A 20,342-nucleotide genomic window follows, 5' to 3' on the forward strand; every position below is an offset into this window, starting at 1 on the left:
TAGAGGGCGGTCCGTTTCTGCGAAAGGGACGAAAATTAGGCTTATTTTTAGCCTTAAAAGGACTATCCTGTGGAAGGGCGTGGCCCTTTCCCCCAGTGATGTCTGAAATAATCTCTTTCAAATCCGGTCCAAATAAAGTTTTACCTTTGAAAGGGATGTTAAGCAATTTTGTCTTGGATGACACATCCGCTGACCAAGACTTTAGCCAAAGCGCTCTGCGCGCCACGATAGCAAACCCTGAATTTTTCGCCGCTAATCTAGCTAATTGCAAGGCGGCATCTAAAATAAAAGAGTTAGCCAATTTAAGTGCGTGAACTCTGTCCATAACCGCCTCATATGGAGTTTCTCGACTGAGCGACTTTTCTAGTTCCTCGAACCAGAACCACGCTGCCGTAGTGACAGGAACAATGCATGAAATTGGTTGTAGAAGGTAGCCTTGCTGTACAAAAATCTTTTTAAGCAAACCTTCCAATTTTTTATCCATAGGATCTTTGAAAGCACAACTATCTTCGATAGGAATAGTAGTGCGTTTGTTTAGAGTAGAAACTGCCCCCTCGACCTTGGGGACTGTCTGCCATAAGTCCTTTCTGGGGTCGACCATAGGAAATAATTTCTTAAATATAGGGGGGGGGGGACAAAAGGTATGCCGGGCTTTTCCCACTCCTTATTTACTATGTCCGCCACCCGCTTGGGTATAGGAAAAGCGTTGGGGGGCACCGGAACCTCTAGGAACTTGTCCATCTTGCATAATTTCTCTGGAATGACCAAGTTGTCACAATCATCCAGAGTAGATAACACCTCCTTAAGCAGTGCGCGGAGATGTTCTAATTTAAATTTAAATGTCACAACATCAGGTTCAGCTTGATGAGAAATTTTTCCTGAATCTGAGATTTCTCCATCAGACAAAACCTCCCTCATGGCCCCTTCAGATTGGTGTGAGGGTATGACAGAACAATTATCATCAGCGCCCTCTTGCTCTTCAGTGTTTAAAACAGAGCAATCGCGCTTTCTCTGATAAGTAGGCATTTTGGATAAAAGATTTGCTATGGAGTTATCCATTACAGCCGTTAATTGTTGCATGGTAATAAGTATTGGCGCACTAGATGTACTAGGGGCCTCCTGCATGGGCAAAACTGGTGTAGACACAGTAGGAGATGATGTAGTATCATGTTTACTCCCCTCATTTGAGGAATCATCTTGGGCAATATCATTATCTGTGGCAGTACTGTCCTTACTTTGTTTGGACGCTATGGCACAATTATCACATAAATTTAAATGGGGAGACACATTGGCTTTCATACATATAGAACATAGCTTATCTGAAGGTACAGACATGTTAAACAGGCTTAAACTTGTCAACAAAGCACAAAAAACGTTTTAAAATAAAACCGTTACTGTCTCTTTAAATTTCAAACAGAAAACACTTTATTACTGAATATGTGAAAAAGTATGAAGGAATCGTTCAAAAATTACCAAAATTTCACCACAGTGTCTTAAAGCATTAAAAGTATTGCACACTAAATTTCAGAGCTTTAACCCTTAAAATAACGGAACCGGAGCCGTTTTTAAATTTAACCCCTATACAGTCCCAGCTATAGTCTTTGCTGAGACCCAACCAAGCCCAGAGGGGAATACGATACCAAATGACGCCTTCTAGAAGCTTTTTCAGTGATTATTAGATCCTCACACATGCATCTGCATGCCCTGCTCTCAAAAAACAACTGTGCAGTAATGGCGCGAAAATGAGGCTCAGTCTATAACTAGAAAGGCCCCCTGACTGAAAAAGGTGTCTAACACAGTGCCTGCCGTTTTATAAACGTTCCCCAAGATTATAAATGCCAATTGTTAGCCTAAATCTGAATAATATGCCCAAATAAAGCAATCGATTTAGCCCATAAAAATGTCTACCAGTTTTTTAGCCCATATTAAGCCCTTTATTCTGTTTGTTTGACTAAGAAAATGGCTTACCGGTCCCCATGAGGGGAAATGACAGCCTTCCAGCATTACACAGTCTTGTTAGAAATATGGCTAGTCATACCTTAAGCAGAAAAGTCTGCTAACTGTTTCCCCCAACTGAAGTTACTTCATCTCAACAGTCCTATGTGGAAACAGCAATCTATTTTAGTTACTGTCTGCTAAAATCATCTTCCTCTCACAAACAGAAATCTTCATCCTTTTCTGTTTCAGAGTAAATAGTACATACCAGCACTATTTTAAAATAACAAACACTTGATAGAAGAATAAAAACTACATTTAAACACCAAAAAAACTCTTAACCATCTCCGTGGAGATGTTGCCTGTGCAACGGCAAAGAGAATGACTGGGGTGGGCGGAGCCTAGGAGGGACTATATGGCCAGCTTTGCTGGGACTCTTTGCCATTTCCTGTTGGGGAAGAGAATATCCCACAAGTAAGTTTGACGCTGTGGACCGGACACACCAATGTTGGAGAAAACAGAATTTATGTTTACCTGATAAATTACTTTCTCCAACGGTGTGTCCGGTCCACGGCGTCATCCTTACTTGTGGGATATTCTCTTCCCCAACAGGAAATGGCAAAGAGCCCAGCAAAGCTGGTCACATGATCCCTCCTAGGCTCCGCCTACCCCAGTCATTCGACCGACGTTAAGGAGGAATATTTGCATAGGAGAAACCATATGGTACCGTGGTGACTGTAGTTAAAGAAAATAAATTATCAGACCTGATTAAAAAAACCAGGGCGGGCCGTGGACCGGACACACCGTTGGAGAAAGTAATTTATCAGGTAAACATAAATTCTGTTTTCTCCAACATAGGTGTGTCCGGTCCACGGCGTCATCCTTACTTGTGGGAACCAATACCAAAGCTTTAGGACACGGATGAAGGGAGGGAGCAAATCAGGTCACCTAAATGGAAGGCACCACGGCTTGCAAAACCTTTCTCCCAAAAATAGCCTCAGAAGAAGCAAAAGTATCAAACTTGTAAAATTTGGTAAAAGTGTGCAGTGAAGACCAAGTCGCTGCCCTACATATCTGATCAACAGAAGCCTCGTTCTTGAAGGCCCATGTGGAAGCCACAGCCCTAGTGGAATGAGCCGTGATTCTTTCGGGAGGCTGCCGTCCGGCAGTCTCGTAAGCCAATCTGATGATGCTTTTAATCCAAAAAGAGAGAGAGGTAGAAGTTGCTTTTTGACCTCTCCTTTTACCGGAATAAACAACAAACAAGGAAGATGTTTGTCTAAAATCCTTTGTAGCATCTAAATAGAATTTTAGAGCGCGAACAACATCCAAATTGTGCAACAAACGTTCCTTCTTTGAAACTGGTTTCGGACACAGAGAAGGTACGATAATCTCCTGGTTAATGTTTTTGTTAGAAACAACTTTTGGAAGAAAACCAGGTTTAGTACGTAAAACCACCTTATCTGCATGGAACACCAGATAAGGAGGAGAACACTGCAGAGCAGATAATTCTGAAACTCTTCTAGCAGAAGAAATTGCAACTAAAAACAAAACTTTCCAAGATAATAACTTAATATCAACGGAATGTAAGGGTTCAAACGGAACCCCCTGAAGAACTGAAAGAACTAAGTTGAGACTCCAAGGAGGAGTCAAAGGTTTGTAAACAGGCTTAATTCTAACCAGAGCCTGAACAAAGGCTTGAACATCTGGCACAGCTGCCAGCTTTTTGTGAAGTAACACAGACAAGGCAGAAATCTGTCCCTTCAGGGAACTAGCAGATAATCCTTTTTCCAATCCTTCTTGAAGGAAGGATAGAATCTTAGGAATCTTAACCTTGTCCCAAGGGAATCCTTTAGATTCACACCAACAGATATATTTTTTCCAAATTTTGTGGTAAATCTTTCTAGTTACAGGCTTTCTGGCCTGAACAAGAGTATCGATAACAGAATCTGAGAACCCTCGCTTCGATAAGATCAAGCGTTCAAACTCCAAGCAGTCAGCTGGAGTGAAACCAGATTCGGATGTTCGAACGGACCCTGAACAAGAAGGTCTCGTCTCAAAGGTAGCTGCCAAGGTGGAGCCGATGACATAATCACCAGATCTGCATACCAAATCCTGCGTGGCCACGCAGGAGCTATCAAGATCACCGACGCCCTCTCCTGATTGATCCTGGCTACCAGCCTGGGGATGAGAGGAAACGGCGGGAACACATAAGCTAGTTTGAAGGTCCAAGGTGCTACTAGTGCATCCACTAGAGCCGCCTTGGGATCCCTGGATCTGGACCCGTAGCAAGGAACTTTGAAGTTCTGACGAGAGGCCATCAGATCCATGTCTGGAATGCCCCACAGCTGAGTGACTTGGGCAAAGATTTCCGGATGGAGTTCCCACTCCCCCGGATGCAATGTCTGACGACTCAGAAAATCCGCTTCCCAATTTTCCACTCCTGGGATGTGGATAGCAGACAGGTGGCAGGAGTGAGACTCCGCCCATAGAATGATTTTGGTCACTTCTTCCATCGCTAGGGAACTCCTTGTTCCCCCCTGATGGTTGATGTACGCAACAGTTGTCATGTTGTCTGATTGAAACCGTATGAACTTGGCCCTCGCTAGCTGAGGCCAAGCCTTGAGAGCATTGAATATCGCTCTCAGTTCCAGAATATTTATCGGTAGAAGAGATTCTTCCCGAGACCAAAGACCCTGAGCTTTCAGGGATCCCCAGACCGCGCCCCAGCCCATCAGACTGGCGTCGGTCGTGACGATGACCCACTCCGGTCTGCGGAATGTCATCCCTTGTGACAGGTTGTCCAGGGACAGCCACCAACGGAGTGAGTCTCTGGTCCTCTGATTTACTTGTATCTTCGGAGACAAGTCTGTATAGTCCCCATTGCACTGACTGAGCATGCACAGTTGTAATGGTCTTAGATGAATGCGCGCAAAAGGAACTATGTCCATTGCCGCTACCATCAAACCGATCACTTCCATGCACTGCGCTATGGAAGGAAGAGGAACGGAATGAAGTATCCGACAAGAGTCTAGAAGTTTTGTTTTTCTGGCCTCTGTCAGAAAAATCCTCATTTCTAAGGAGTCTATTATTGTTCCCAAGAAGGGAACCCTTGTTGACGGAGATAGAGAACTCTTTTCCACGTTCACTTTCCATCCGTGAGATCTGAGAAAGGCCAGGACAATGTCCGTGTGAGCCTTTGCTTGAGGAAGGGACGACGCTTGAATCAGAATGTCGTCCAAGTAAGGTACTACAGCAATGCCCCTTGGTCTTAGCACAGCTAGAAGGGACCCTAGTACCTTTGTGAAAATCCTTGGAGCAGTGGCTAATCCGAAAGGAAGCGCCACGAACTGGTAATGCTTGTCCAGGAATGCGAACCTTAGGAACCGATGATGTTCCTTGTGGATAGGAATATGTAGATACGCATCCTTTAAATCCACTGTGGTCATGAATTGACCTTCCTGGATGGAAGGAAGAATAGTTCGAATGGTTTCCATCTTGAACGATGGAACCTTGAGAAACTTGTTTAAGATCTTGAGATCTAAGATTGGTCTGAACGTTCCCTCTTTCTTGGGAACTATGAACAGATTGGAGTAGAACCCCATCCCTTGTTCTCTTAATGGAACAGGATGAATCACTCCCATTTTTAACAGGTCTTCTACACAATGTAAGAATGCCTGTCTTTTTATGTGGTCTGAAGACAACTGAGACCTGTGGAACCTCCCCCTTGGGGGAAGCCCCTTGAATTCCAGAAGATAACCTTGGGAGACTATTTCTAGCGCCCAAGGATCCAGAACATCTCTTGCCCAAGCCTGAGCGAAGAGAGAGAGTCTGCCCCCCACCAGATCCGGTCCCGGATCGGGGGCCAACATTTCATGCTGTCTTGGTAGCAGTGGCAGGTTTCTTGGCCTGCTTTCCCTTGTTCCAGCCTTGCATTGGTCTCCAAGCTGGCTTGGCTTGAGAAGTATTACCCTCTTGCTTAGAGGACGTAGCACTTTGGGCTGGTCCATTTCTACGAAAGGGACGAAAATTAGGTTTATTTTTTGCCTTGAAAGGCCGATCCTGAGGAAGGGCGTGGCCCTTACCCCCAGTGATATCAGAGATAATCTCTTTCAAGTCAGGGCCAAACAGCGTTTTCCCCTTGAAAGGAATGTTAAGTAGCTTGTTCTTGGAAGACGCATCAGCTGACCAAGATTTCAACCAAAGCGCTCTGCGCGCCACAATAGCAAACCCAGAATTCTTAGCCGCTAACCTAGCCAATTGCAAAGTGGCGTCTAGGGTGAAAGAATTAGCCAATTTGAGAGCATTGATTCTGTCCATAATCTCCTCATAAGGAGGAGAATCACTATCGACCGCCTTTATCAGCTCATCGAACCAGAAACATGCGGCTGTAGCTACAGGGACAATGCATGAAATTGGTTGTAGAAGGTAACCCTGCTGAACAAACATCTTTTTAAGTAAACCTTCTAATTTTTTATCCATAGGATCTTTGAAAGCACAACTATCCTCTATGGGTATAGTGGTGCGTTTGTTTAAAGTGGAAACCGCTCCCTCGACCTTGGGGACTGTCTGCCATAAGTCCTTTCTGGGGTCGACCATAGGAAACAATTTTTTAAATATGGGGGGAGGGACGAAAGGAATACCGGGCCTTTCCCATTCTTTATTAACAATGTCCGCCACCCGCTTGGGTATAGGAAAAGCTTCTGGGAGCCCCGGGACCTCTAGGAACTTGTCCATTTTACATAGTTTCTCTGGGATGACCAACTTGTCACAATCATCCAGAGTGGATAATACCTCCTTAAGCAGAATGCGGAGATGTTCCAACTTAAACTTAAACGTAATCACATCAGGTTCAGCTTGTTGAGAAATGTTCCCTGAATCAGTAATTTCTCCCTCAGACAAAACCTCCCTGGCCCCATCAGACTGGGTTAGGGGCCCTTCAGAACCATTATTATCAGCGTCGTCATGCTCTTCAGTATCTAAAACAGAGCAGTCGCGCTTACGCTGATAAGTGTTCATTTTGGCTAAAATGTTTTTGACAGAATTATCCATTACAGCCGTTAATTGTTGCATAGTAAGGAGTATTGGCGCGCTAGATGTACTAGGGGCCTCCTGAGTGGGCAAGACTCGTGTAGACGAAGGAGGGAATGATGCAGTACCATGCTTACTCCCCTCACTTGAGGAATCATCTTGGGCATCATTGTCATTGTCACATAAATCACATTTATTTAAATGAATGGGAATTCTGGCTTCCCCACATTCAGAACACAGTCTATCTGGTAGTTCAGACATGTTAAACAGGCATAAACTTGATAACAAAGTACAAAAAACGTTTTAAAATAAAACCGTTACTGTCACTTTAAATTTTAAACTGAACACACTTTATTACTGCAATTGCGAAAAAACATGAAGGAATTGTTCAAAATTCACCAAATTTTCACCACAGTGTCTTAAAGCCTTAAAAGTATTGCACACCAAATTTGGAAGCTTTAACCCTTAAAATAACGGAACCGGAGCCGTTTTTAACTTTAACCCCTTTACAGTCCCTGGTATCTGCTTTGCTGAGACCCAACCAAGCCCAAAGGGGAATACGATACCAAATGACGCCTTCAGAAAATCTTTTCTAAGTATCAGAGCTCCTCTCACATGCGACTGCATGTCATGCCTCTCAAAAACAAGTGCGCAACACCGGCGCGAAAATGAGGCTCTGCCTATGATTTGGGAAAGCCCCTAAAGAATAAGGTGTCTAAAACAGTGCCTGCCGATATTATTATATCAAAATACCCAGAATAAATGATTCCTCAAGGCTAAATATGTGTTAATCATGAATCGATTTAGCCCAGAAAAAGTCTACAGTCTTAATAAGCCCTTGTGAAGCCCTTATTTACGATCTTAATAAACATGGCTTACCGGATCCCATAGGGAAAATGACAGCTTCCAGCATTACATCGTCTTGTTAGAATGTGTCATACCTCAAGCAGCAAGAGACTGCTCACTGTTCCCCCAACTGAAGTTAATTGCTCTCAACAGTCCTGTGTGGAACAGCCATGGATTTTAGTGACGGTTGCTAAAATCATTTTCCTCATACAAACAGAAATCTTCATCTCTTTTCTGTTTCTGGGTAAATAGTACATACCAGCACTATTTCAAAATAACAAACTCTTGATTGAATAATAAAAACTACAGTTAAACACTAAAAAACTCTAAGCCATCTCCGTGGAGATGTTGCCTGTACAACGGCAAAGAGAATGACTGGGGTAGGCGGAGCCTAGGAGGGATCATGTGACCAGCTTTGCTGGGCTCTTTGCCATTTCCTGTTGGGGAAGAGAATATCCCACAAGTAAGGATGACGCCGTGGACCGGACACACCTATGTTGGAGAAATTACAATTTTCAGGGTTAAATAAGAGGAAAAGCAAGCAAAATAAACAATGAAAGGATTGCAAATACTTTTATAATTATGAATAAATGAACAATTATGAGGGAATACATTTCGACTACAAACCAGACCCTCCCCTGTTCTACTAAGCCCCAACAAAAGGAATCCTAACACCACCCACAGCTTGACATGCCCGCAAAACACCTGGTCCCTCCCATCAGTGCCCCACCCACATAACAATAGAGGACCTCCATATTATTGGATACGCTTCTGCTGGTCACTTGTGCATTACTGTGTGCAGTACCCTCAGTGGAGGAATCAGGAACAAAATACCTAAGGAGTCTTCTTTAGTCAGATTTATTCAGATTGAGCATGAAATTTTAAGCAACTTTCTAATTTACTCCTATTATCAAATTTTCTTCATTCTCTTGGATAAATTCATCCACCAATAAAAAAGTGCTGTCCAAAGTACTGAAACCAAAAAAAAAGTGCAGATGCCTTCTTTTTCAAATAATGATAGCAAGAGAACGAAGAAAAATTGAAAATAGGAGTAAATTAGAAAGTTGCTTAAAATTGCATGCTCTTTCTGAATCAGTAAAGTTTACACATGATGTATTATATGACTGTCTGATAGTCACTGGATCTGTTTTTCTGCTCCTGCCTGTATATTCCTTATAAGATTGCCTGGGGAGTCCAGTTCTGCTCTGCCTGGCAATGACTGTAAAGCATTTGTTATAAATGCCAAGCTATCTGCTGTAATTGTATCATAGATGGCAGACCTAAAAGCTTCATTATTAAAGGGGCATAAAACCCCAAAAGTTTTATTTCCTGATTCAGACAGAGCATACAATTTTAAACAATTTTCCAATTTACTTTAATTAACAAATGTTCTTCCTTTTCTTGTTATCCTTTGCTGAAAAGCAGGAAAGCTCAGGAGTGTGCACGTGTCTGCATCACAATATGGCAGCAGTTTTGCAACAATGTTATACATTAACAAGAGCACTAGTTGGCAGCACTATTTCGTGTTGTAGTGCTCCAGACAACTGGCTACTGACACTAAGACGCAGAGAATCTTTTTGGATATACCAACTGGACGCTATGCACCCTGCTGGCTTAAACTTAGAACTAGATTTACAGGCATTTATGTAATTATTTTAGTAACTACCCCCCTAATTAGTGACCCCATCAGTTGATATTAATAACAACACTTTATCCATTAAATATTTAATAAATATTCATTATTTATTTTTTATCAATTTTTAACTACACTTTTCTACACAGACTAGATTCTGTATTTGACAACTTTATAAATTAAATTTGGCTCCACAATGCTGACATCTTTTTGAGCTTTTTAGTGAAGTATTACCATTTTAAATCATATAGTTCCCTGAGTTATTCAATTCAGAAACATTATCATATTATGTTCATTTTTTAGGTTTTTATCTACATAAGATTGTACATTTTTAAACTGTTTCAATGGCTGTTTTTATTAATGTATTTATTTATTTGCAACATATTTGATCTCAGCACCTAGCTATGTTATCTTGTCAGGCATTTGAACAGAGGTTGTAACACAGGTGGCATTTGATAGGCTGACCTATGAACCTCACCTGTATCAGCTCCTTTATAAGCCGGTTGGAGCACAGAACAGAATCACTCTTGACAAAGTCTGGGCGAACCCAGACGAAACGCGTAGAGACATTTTTATCCCATTTATGACTATCTGCATTAACACTGCATCCACTGACACCATTTGGAAGGTGTTTTCAACAAGTACAGTGTGGATTCTTGCAGCAGTCTTCACCTTGGAATTTGCTTAAACATATGCTTTGAATGTTTTTATGTTTGTAAGTAGCCATTTGTCTTGTGCACTTACTGTTCAAATAAATTGTATTTCACTTGAGTCAGGCTGCGCCTGTCCCATTCTTTCTACTTTCAGTTCCTCTTTGATGCGATCCACGGACATCCATTACCTGTCACAGGCAGCAACTGATCACCCTTGAACCCGGAAGGAGAAACTCGCAACGCTGAGCTAACAGCCTGAATCATCTCTCCTCCAGCTCAAAGGAGAAACACCGGCTTTTTCATCCCCACAGAAGTTCCAGGACCGTAAGCGCCAAAATATTTGGCTCTGTTTGCCTAACTGTTTTCTGATAATAGAATTAAACTGGAAATATTTTCAAAATTGTATGCTCTGTCTGAAAAAATGGGGTTTCATGTCCCTTTAAAGCAGTGTTTCATGTTCATTATATCTTAACTAGAGCACAGGTGAAATAATATCCGTTTGTTGCCAGTCTCTACGAGGAGCGGGCCCTTCACTGTGACGTCACTAGATCCAGCTATTGCCGATGTACGTTTCGCCACGCCCACGTGGCTTTTTCAAGCCTGACTGCTTTGTGTTTCAGGATTGTGCAATACTTGAGGTAAAATTGAAAGTAAAGTTACCTGGCTTGCGATCCTCAGTAGCAGTCTTTGTGCATAAATAATATGACTTTCATTCATCGTTTTTTTTTTAAATTTAGCTGGAATCAATGTTATCGCCGTAATTACAATACTTTTTAGACTATCCAAATTTAACCCGTAAATTTTAATTTTTTTTCACTCCGGGTCACGTTTTTTCAACAGCCAATTGAAAATCTGGCCGTTAGGCGACCGTGAAACCACGACATCCGCCTACTTATTAATCTACACATGCGCAAATATTTGTCCAGACACTAAGATATCAGGAGTGCGCTCCCGTTTTGCGCATATGCACTTTATTTCTCTAGGCATAAACAGTTTTGAGCGAGAAGCACATGAGCAGTAGACTGAGCCATATCGGATTTGTGCATGCGCAATACAAATAGTCACTGCAAACGTGCTTTTGAGCTACGTATAGAGCGGGTGGGACCGCTCTATACGTCTGAACACAAAAATATAGGAAGTAGAGGATGGGAGGAGTTGGAATGAAAACGGTAGGAAATTTTTTATTAAAACTTCAAATTCTTGATAAATTTGTGAAAATAAAGTTAGCGATCTTAATATACTAAGGTAGTAGAAAAAATTAATATGTTCGAAAGGGACAAACTTTACTTTCACTTTAAAGGGCAACTGTAAGTAAAAATTTACTATGCCTATTACGAATTACTACACTAAATAAGCCTTTTCTCAATATCATCTCATAACGATATATTCACTGTATATCCGAAATCTTTTCTAATTTTATTGATTTCCAAACCCACTCTGTGGGTATCCTTCGCTCCTTTCCAATCCTTGTTTAATACCTAGGTTTCAAAATGGCGCTTAAAAATCGCTATGCGCAAGTTTGCGCAATGTCACCGCAAACGTCACTCCCTGAAAAACTGGCTGGAACATAGTAGACCCGCTTTATCTAGCTGTGGGTAACTTCGGCTTCACTTATTCAAAGTGCGCATGCGCAAATTAGATGAATTTAAGCGCATGCTTATTAGGAACGATTAGGCAGTTAATGATATGCATAAAATCGCAATTTGATAGGTTAGTAATTTTCAACACGTAGTGCCGAAAATTGTGGGCTGGAAAAGGTGACGTCATGGCGGAATAAGAAATGAAATATTAAACATTAGGATGCTTCATTTTTAAGAAAATATAGGTCAGTAAATTTTAATATATGATTCTTAAATATAATATGTTCGTTGTTTGTATTCAAAATCGTAAAGTTAAGTGAATACAAAATTGACACATGAATATCACTTTAAAATTTGTTGCAATATCACACTATATGTTGTTTATTTTTTCTTTGAGAAATTTAGAATTGGATGATCACATGCTTCTTGATTCCCTATATTCTTTTTTGATATCACATTTATTACTTGTTTATAATTGTTTTGTGATTTTTAAGTTATTTATTACTGTTAGCTTTTCTTGACGCTTACTCTCTATATATTTATGTAGACAACACACCATATCCAATGCATATAAATATGTTTCCATTATGTAGGTTTTTTGCTCAGACAAAATGATGACAAGAATAAATCTTAAATGGACAGGAAAACCCAAACTTTTCATTTATGATTCGGATAGAAGATATCATTTTAACAACTTTCAAATTTATTTTTATTATCAAACTAGTGGGAAAGCCTGCCCAGAGGGCAGTCTATTGTGGTGACGGAACCAGGGAACCACCCTGCCATTTTCAAAAGGGCAGTCTGTTGTGGTGATGGAACTGCCTTTCCATTTTCGAAATCCACCTGAAAAAGGCAGGGTGGTGAAAGAATCTATCCAGCTGGATTCTTTCACCACCCCTTTTGCTCTCTCTCCCCCCTCTCTTTTGCTCTCCCTCTCCCCCCTCTGTTTTGCTCTCTCTTCCCCCTCTCTTTTGCTCTCTCTCCCCCCTCTCTTTTGCTCTCTCTCCCCCCCCTCTCGTTTGCTCTCTCCCCCCCTCTCGTTTGCCCTCTCTCCCCCCTCTCTCTTTTGCTCTCTCTCTCCCTTCTCTTTTGCTCTCTCTCTCTCCTCTCTTTTGCTCTCTCTCTTCCCTCTCTTGTGCGCTCTCTCTCCCCTCTCTTTTGCTCTCCTCTCTTTTGCTCTCTCTCTCCCCTCTCTTTTGCTCTCTCTCTCCTCTTTTGCTCTCTCTCTCCCCTCTCTTTTGCTCTCTCTCTCCCCTCTCTTTTGCTATCTCCCCTCTCTTTTGCTCTCTCTCTCTTCCCCTCTCTTTTGCTCTCTTTCTCCCCCTCTCTTTTGCTCTCTCTCTCCCCCCTCTCTTGCTCTCTCTTCCCCCTCTGTTTTGCTCTCTCTCTTCCCCCTCTCTTTTGCTCTCTCTCCCCCCCTCTCGTTTGCCCTCTCTCCCCCCTTGTTTGCTCTCTCTCCCCCTCTCTCTTTTGCTCTCTCTCTCCCTTCTCTTTTACTCTCTCTCTCCCTTCTCTTTTGCTCTCTCTCTCCCTTCTCTTTTGCTCTCTCTCTCCCTTCTCTTTTGCTCTCTCTCTCTCCTCTCTTTTGCTCTCTCTCTCTTCCCTCTCTTGTGCGCTCTCTCTCCCCTCTCTTTTGCTCTCTCTCCCCTCTCTTTTGCTCTCTCTCTCCCCTCTCTCTTTTGCTCTCTCTCTCCCTTCTCTTTTGCTCGCTCTCTCCCATCTCTTTTGCTCGCTCTCTCCCTTCTCTTTTGCTCTCTCTCTCTCCTCTCTTTTGCTCTCTCTCTCTTCCCTCTCTTGTGCGCTCTCTCTCCCCTCTCGTTTGCCCTCTCTCCCCCCTTGTTTGCTCTCTCTCCCCCTCTCTCTTTTGCTCTCTCTCTCCCTTCTATTTTGCTCTCTCTCCCTTCTCTTTTGCTCTCTCTCTCTCCCTTCTCTTTTGCTCTCTCTCTCCTCTCTTTTGCTATCTCCCCTCTCTTTTGCTCTCTCCCCCTCTCTTTTGCTCGCTCTCTCCCATCTCTTTTGCTCGCTCTCTCCCTTCTCTTTTGCTCGCTCTCTCTCCTCTCTTTTGCTCTCTCTCTCTTCCCTCTCTTGTGCGCTCTCTCTCCCCTCTCGTTTGCCCTCTCTCCCCCCTTGTTTGCTCTCTCTCCCCCTCTCTCTTGTGCGCTCTCTCTCCCCTCTCTTTTGCTCTCTCTCCCCTCTCTTTTGCTCTCTCTCTCCCCTCTCTTTTGCTCTCTCTCTCCCCTCTCTTTTGCTATCTCCCCTCTCTTTTGCTCTCTCTCTCTCTCCCCCTCTCTTTTGCTCTCTCTCCCCTCTCTCTTTTGCTCGCTCTCTCCCCTCTCTTTTGCTCGCTCTTCCCCCTCTCTTTTGCTCTCCCTTCCCCCTCTCTTTTGCTCTCTCTTCCCCCTCTCTTTTGCTCAATCTCCCCCCTCTCGTTTGCTCTCTCCCCCCCCCTCTCGTTTGCCCTCTCTCCCCCCTTGTTTGCTCTCTCTCCCCCTCTCTCTTTTGCTCTCTCTCTCCCTTCTCTTTTGCTCTCTCTCTCCCTTCTCTTTTGCTCTCTCTCTCCTCTCTTTTGCTCTCTCTCTCTCTCCTCTCTTTTGCTCTCTCTCTCTCTCCTCTCTTTTGCTCTCTCTCTCTCCCCTCTCTTTTGCTCTCTCTCTCCCCTCTCTTTTGCTCTCTCTCTCTTCCCCTCTCTTTTGCTCTCTCTCCCCCCTCTCTTTTGCTCTCTCCCCCCTGTCTCTTTTGCTCTCTCTCTCCCCTCTCTCTTTTGCTCTCTCTCCCCTCTCTTGCTCTCTCTTCCCCCTCTGTTTTGCTCTCTCTCTTCCCCCTCTCTTTTGCTCTCTCTCCCCCCCTCATTTGCCCTCTCTCCCCCCTTGTTTGCTCTCTCTCTTCCTCTCTCTTTTGCTCTCTCTCTCCCTTCTCTTTTGCTCGCTCTCTCCCTTCTCTTTTGCTCTCTCTCTCCCTTCTCTTTTGCTCTCTCTCTCCCTTCTCTTTTGCTCTCTCTCTCTCCTCTCTTTTGCTCTCTCTCTCTTCCCTCTCTTGTGCCCTCTCTCTCCCCTCTCTTTTGCTCTCTCTCTCCCCTCTCTTTTGCTCTCTCTCTCCCTCTCTTTTGCTCTCTCTCTCCCCTCTCTTTTGCCATCTCCCCTCTCTTTTGCTCTCTCTCTCTTCCCCTCTCTTTTGCTCTCTCTCTCCCCCCTCTCTTTTGCTCTCTCTCCCCCCCCCTCTCTCCCCCCCTCTCTCCCCCCCTCTCGTTTGCCCTCTCTTCCCCCTTGTTTGCTCTCTCTCCCCCCTCTCTCTTTTGCTCTCTCTCTCCCCTCTCTTTTGATATCTCCCCTCTCTTTTGCTCTCACTCTTCCCCTCTCTTTTGCTCTCTCTCTCTCCCCCCTCTCTTTTGCTCTCTCTCTCCCCTCTCTTTTGCTCGCTCTCCCCCTCTCTTGCTCTCTCTCGCCCCCTCTCTTTTGCTCTCCATCTCCCCCCTCTCTGTTGCTCTCTCTCTTCCCTCTCTTTGGCTCTCTCCCCTCTCTTTTGCTCTCTCCCCTCTCTTTTGCTCTCTCCCCTCTCTTTTGCTCTCTCCCCTCTCTTTTGCTCTTTCTTCCCCTGTCCTTTTTTTTGTTTGTATTAGGGCACTCCCACTCCCTCTCCTTCCCTGCTGACCGCCCACACCTCCCGCCGGCACCAGCAGAAGATAGTTACAGACGGTGACACACACAGTGTTGCCATCTGTAACGATCAGGCATCTGGCCTCATATGGAGGCGGAGCACCTTTCGCCGCTCTGGCTCCATATGCGGCAGATGCCTGAAGCTTTAGGAACTCGAGCTCTCAGCTGTTATGTTACAGCTGAGAGTTGTAGCTCCTGAAGCTGTCTCGCGCTGAGGTGGCTGCGCGCACATCCAACATTCCTTTTTAGGATGCGTGTGCAAATGCCGACAGTGACGGACGCGTTACAAACGCGATTATAGTTTAGATATGCGTCATTCTTTTGTTATCCTTTGATGAGGAACAGCATTACACTACTGGCAGCTAGCTGAACACATCTAGTTAGCCAATCACAAGAGACAAATGTGTGCAGGCACCAATCAGCAGCTAGCTCCCACTAGTGTAGGATATGTCCATATTCATTTTCAGCAATGGATACCAAGAGAACAAAGCACATTTGAAAATAGAAGTGATTTTAAAAGTGTCTTAAAATCACATGTCTGATTTTTGCAAGTTTATTTTTTACTTTTATATCCCTTTAAGACATAGGAAACTTTGGACAGGAATCCATGAGCTGGGCATAGGACCACTTTGTCACAAAGACAAAATAGTACCTAAGGCTACATATGGTAAAGCCTACAATTCAACCAATCTGTGTGCTAAAGTGATTACCAATAAAAAAAACTTTTTTGAGAGTTGTATTGATGTAAAGGTTAAAAGAGATGTAACATCAAAGCTTCCAAACATTAAAGGAACAGTCTAGTCCAAATTTTTTTTTAATGATTCAGATACAGAATGTAATTTTAAACAATTTTCCAATTTACTTTTATCACCAATTTTGCTTTGTTCTCTTGGTATTCTTAGTTGAAAGCTAAACCTAGGAGGTTCATATGCTAATTTCTAAGCCCTTGAAGGTCGCCTCTTCTCTCAGGGTATTTTGACAGTTTTTCACCACTAGAGGGTGTTAGTTCATGTGTGTCATATAGAGAACACTGTGCTCACGCACGTGGAGTTCCAGTGAGCCATCTCTGATTGGCTAAAATGGATGTCTGTCAAAAGAACTGAAATAAGGGGGCAGTTTTTCAGAGGCTTAGATACAAGGTAATCACAGAGGTAAAAAGTGTATTAATATACCTATGTTGGTTATGCAAAACTAGGGAATGGGTAATAAAGGGATTATCTATCTTTTTAAACAATAACAATTCTGGTGTAGACTGTCCCTTTAAAGTAAGATCCATGGAGGGACTTTATTTTTTCCCTGGGTGAATATGAAAAGCTGTCTGAACAATTGTACCAAAAGAACATAAGCCCATTTAATTCATATTTCGGAGATACTGAACATTAAGGTAACTATTACTTAGACTGAAGACGTCATGCAAGAATTCTAATCAGTAAAAAACAAAATATATTAAAAGGAATAACTGTTTTTTACCACAAAGAAAATTTATCCCAAACCAATCAGAAGAGGTTGACTTTTTCTGAGATTTAAACAATATTTAGCTACTACATCTCTATGCGACTCATCACCAACCTATCAGATGGAGCTAACGGATATCTGGATATAAAAGGAAACCTTGAGATAACAACTTTTTGCAGAGTCCAAGGATTTTTCCGCTGAACTTTAAAGGGGGACATTAAACACTTTAAGATGGCAATATAAAATGATAAACTGTATAAATAAATAAAAAACTTTGCAACATACTTTATTTATTTTGTCCCCTTTTCCTGTGATTAAATTCTGAAATTATGAGCTTTTCAGTTGCTGTTAAAAGTGAAAGTGCAGAACACTGTTATATTCCATACAGTCATTGGCTGCACACACTAGTGACCTATTTATAACTGTCCCTAAATGGCCACAGCAGAGAAGGTAACCTAAGTTACAATATGGGAGCTAAGGTTTGAATTGTTGTCCAATCAGCACTCTCCCCATATGGCACCTTTTGTTGTAGCTATAGCGCTGATTGGAGAATAATTAAAACTGTTAGATTACAGAACAGTGGGCGGTGTTGTGGGTGGTGTTGCATGGGGTATTTGAATTTTACATCTATATTAAAAAGTAACAGCGCATATTTGTTACAACTGATGAATTAAACTTCATCTAAAATATCACTAACATTCCGGATCTGATTTTAAAAAGGGGGAGAGTTTACCATCACTTTAACAGTTATTCAGGATTAAAATAAATTTTTACTGGCACTCTTTGCAGGATAGGAAAAAAAATACTCTCTGGTCTGGTGCTGGTACCTTCAATGCCAGGAGGCGGCAAAGTTCTGAAACCTCTGAGGAAGTGCATGTGCGAAACGCGTAAGATCCTTTGCTGCTGTCTGTACATACTGATTGTCTGTTATCTTCAGTGAACAAATAAATGGCTATTAAGTGATTCAAAGGTTCTTTGTTTTAGTCCCTCCTAAATGGACTGCCTTCCCTAGTGAGTGCTAGATGAGGGAAGGTTTTATGCTAGTAACCCTTTCACATACTTTATTCGTCCAACCGATCTATAGAAACAATCTCATTTTGCACACAGGTTACCCACCAGGACTTAAAGGGGCATGAAACCCAATATTTATTTCATGATTCAGATAGCGGATACAATTGTAAACAACTTTCCAATTGACTATTATCTAATTTGCTTCATTCTCTTGGTGTCTGTGCTGTGTTGCAGAAGTAGCAATTTACTACAGGAAGTTGAGTGAACACATTGGGTGACCCAATAGCATGTGGCATAAACGTGCAGACACCAATCAGCAGCTTCTTAGCCTACCTAAGAATCCTTTAAACAAATGATACCAAGAGAACAAAACAAATTAGATAATAAAAGTATATTGGAAAGTTGTTTAAAATCACATGCTCTATCCTAATCATGAATTTGGGTTTCATGTCCCTTTAAGAGGAAAACAGGCTCATCTTACCGCTACTTGGCATAATAGCAGCTTCCAGCGATTTGGCAAAGTGGACTGTTGTTTGATAGAGATCCAGTAAAGTGCTGAGTTTGCTCTCTGGGCCTGCTCGTTCCATGGCCGTGCTAAGGCACACAGGAATTGAAGGGACCATTGCTGCAAATGTCTGAACCATCAAGACAGTCACCACTTCATGTGGCTTCTTAAATACCTGTGTTAAAATAAAGGGAACACATTATTACATTCCTACTATATGTCTGTAAATTTCTAATTTCACACATATATTATAAAGTAAATTTCTTATAGTGCCTTAAATCATTATCATCAGCTACTTAAAGGGATAGTATAGTCAAAATTAAACTTCTATGATTCAGATAGAGCATGCAATTTTAAGAAACTTTTTAATTTACTCCTATTATCAATTTTTCTTCGTTCTCTTGGTATCTTTATTTGAAAAAGCCAGACTGTAAGCTTAGGAGCTGGCCCATTTTTAGTTCAGAACCCTGGGTAGCCCTTGCTAATTAATGTGTACATTTAGCCACCAATCAGCAAGTGCTTCCCAGGAGATGAACCAAAAATGGGCTGGCTTCAAATCTTACATTCTTGCTTTTCAAATAAAGATAGCAAGAGAAAAAAGACAAAATTGATAAAAGGAGTAAATTAGAAAGTTGCTTAAAATTGCATGCTCTATCTAAATCGAGAAAGTTTGATTTTGACTAGACTATCCCTTTAAGAAGCAAACTACTACTAGCACCTTTGGCAGCAAATTATCAACAACTTGAGCCAATGACAAAAAGCACCACCAATCACCAGCTAGCTCCCAGTAGTGCACTGCCACTTCAGAGCCTACCTAGATATGCTTTACAACAAAGGATACCAAGAGAGAAAATGTAAATTTGATAATAAAAGTACATTTAAAAGTATCTTTAAACTTTTTAGATATGAAAGTATAACAATTTGGAATTCCATGTCCTTTTAAAATGACATTAAGAACAGTTCTATAACAATACTAATTCCATTCATGAGGCCTAAATAGACAGCAGACTGGGCATTTTGAGACTTGAATTTATAATTATCTGTTTATGAAGGTTATACAAAAATTAACAAGAAATCGCTGCCTTGAGTCCATTTTCAGGATTATGAGCAACCTGTTTCTGAAACTTTCATTTGGCCATATCCCTAATAAATAATGAATAAATTACCTACAATTAGGATTGACAATAAAGGAAGCAGGGTGTGGGCCTGTTGATATTATAGGTAGCCTTAATCTGAATATTCCACAAATACTTTACTGGTAGTTAAAGGAACAATACCCCAGGATTACTTATTAGTCATGTAATTTTGACTACTGTGAAATACATGTGGAGACATATAAGAGATGCTTTGATTTCTTCTGAAAAAGATGGTCTTTCATCAGCACACAGTTTTAATACTAGTAATTAGCAATAGGGTTGTGCAATGCTTTACCCATAATTAATCAAAAATAAAGGGACACGCTACCCAAATGCTGAATCAATTGAAAGTGATGCAGCATGTGTAAAAAAGCTGACTAGTCACTAGACAATATCAAACAAACACGTTAGTGTAAAAAACGAAGATATTTCTACCTCAAAATTTTCCTCAGTAACCACATCCTACTGTAAAGGGACTTTAAGCAGCCAATCAGAATGCTTGACCCAGAACTTGCATGGAAGCTTCTTTAGTTTAGTTTTTCCCCCCCACCATGACATTAAAAAGAGAAGTTTATGGATAACTGCTCACAAAGCCCTTACTATGGTGAACTGAAAATATTTTGAGGTAAAATATCTTTTTTTTTTTTTACATTGAGATGTTCATGTGACATTTTTTAGTCAGCATTTTACATATATTCTGTGTCACTTTCAAATATTTAGCATATGTGTAAACCAATTTTCAAAATCTTCCCACAATTAGGATTTCCAGTATTCAACCTGACAGTCCAGTATTTCAGCAGGAATCAGGATGTCCAGTAAAATAAAGAAAAAAAACATCGGACACTTGAATGTCCAGTTTTTCCAATCTCCTCTAAGTAGCAGCTAAATTTATTAGGCCTGATAT

At 41.8% G+C, this 20,342-nt stretch overlaps 1 protein-coding gene across 1 annotated transcript in view; it reads right to left on the minus strand.

Annotated features, from left to right (window-relative positions):
- Positions 1-20,342, minus strand: part of COG7 (component of oligomeric golgi complex 7) — a 336,481-nt gene that overhangs the window by 145,455 nt on the left and 170,684 nt on the right. Inside the window, exon 8 of the mRNA XM_053694578.1 lies at positions 18,279-18,477. Coding sequence (XP_053550553.1) covers positions 18,279-18,477 — 199 coding nt within the window. The remainder of the gene's footprint in view (positions 1-18,278; positions 18,478-20,342) is intronic.

Source organism: Bombina bombina, chromosome 11 (assembly GCF_027579735.1).
Source record: "Bombina bombina isolate aBomBom1 chromosome 11, aBomBom1.pri, whole genome shotgun sequence".
NCBI lineage: Eukaryota > Metazoa > Chordata > Amphibia > Anura > Bombinatoridae > Bombina > Bombina bombina.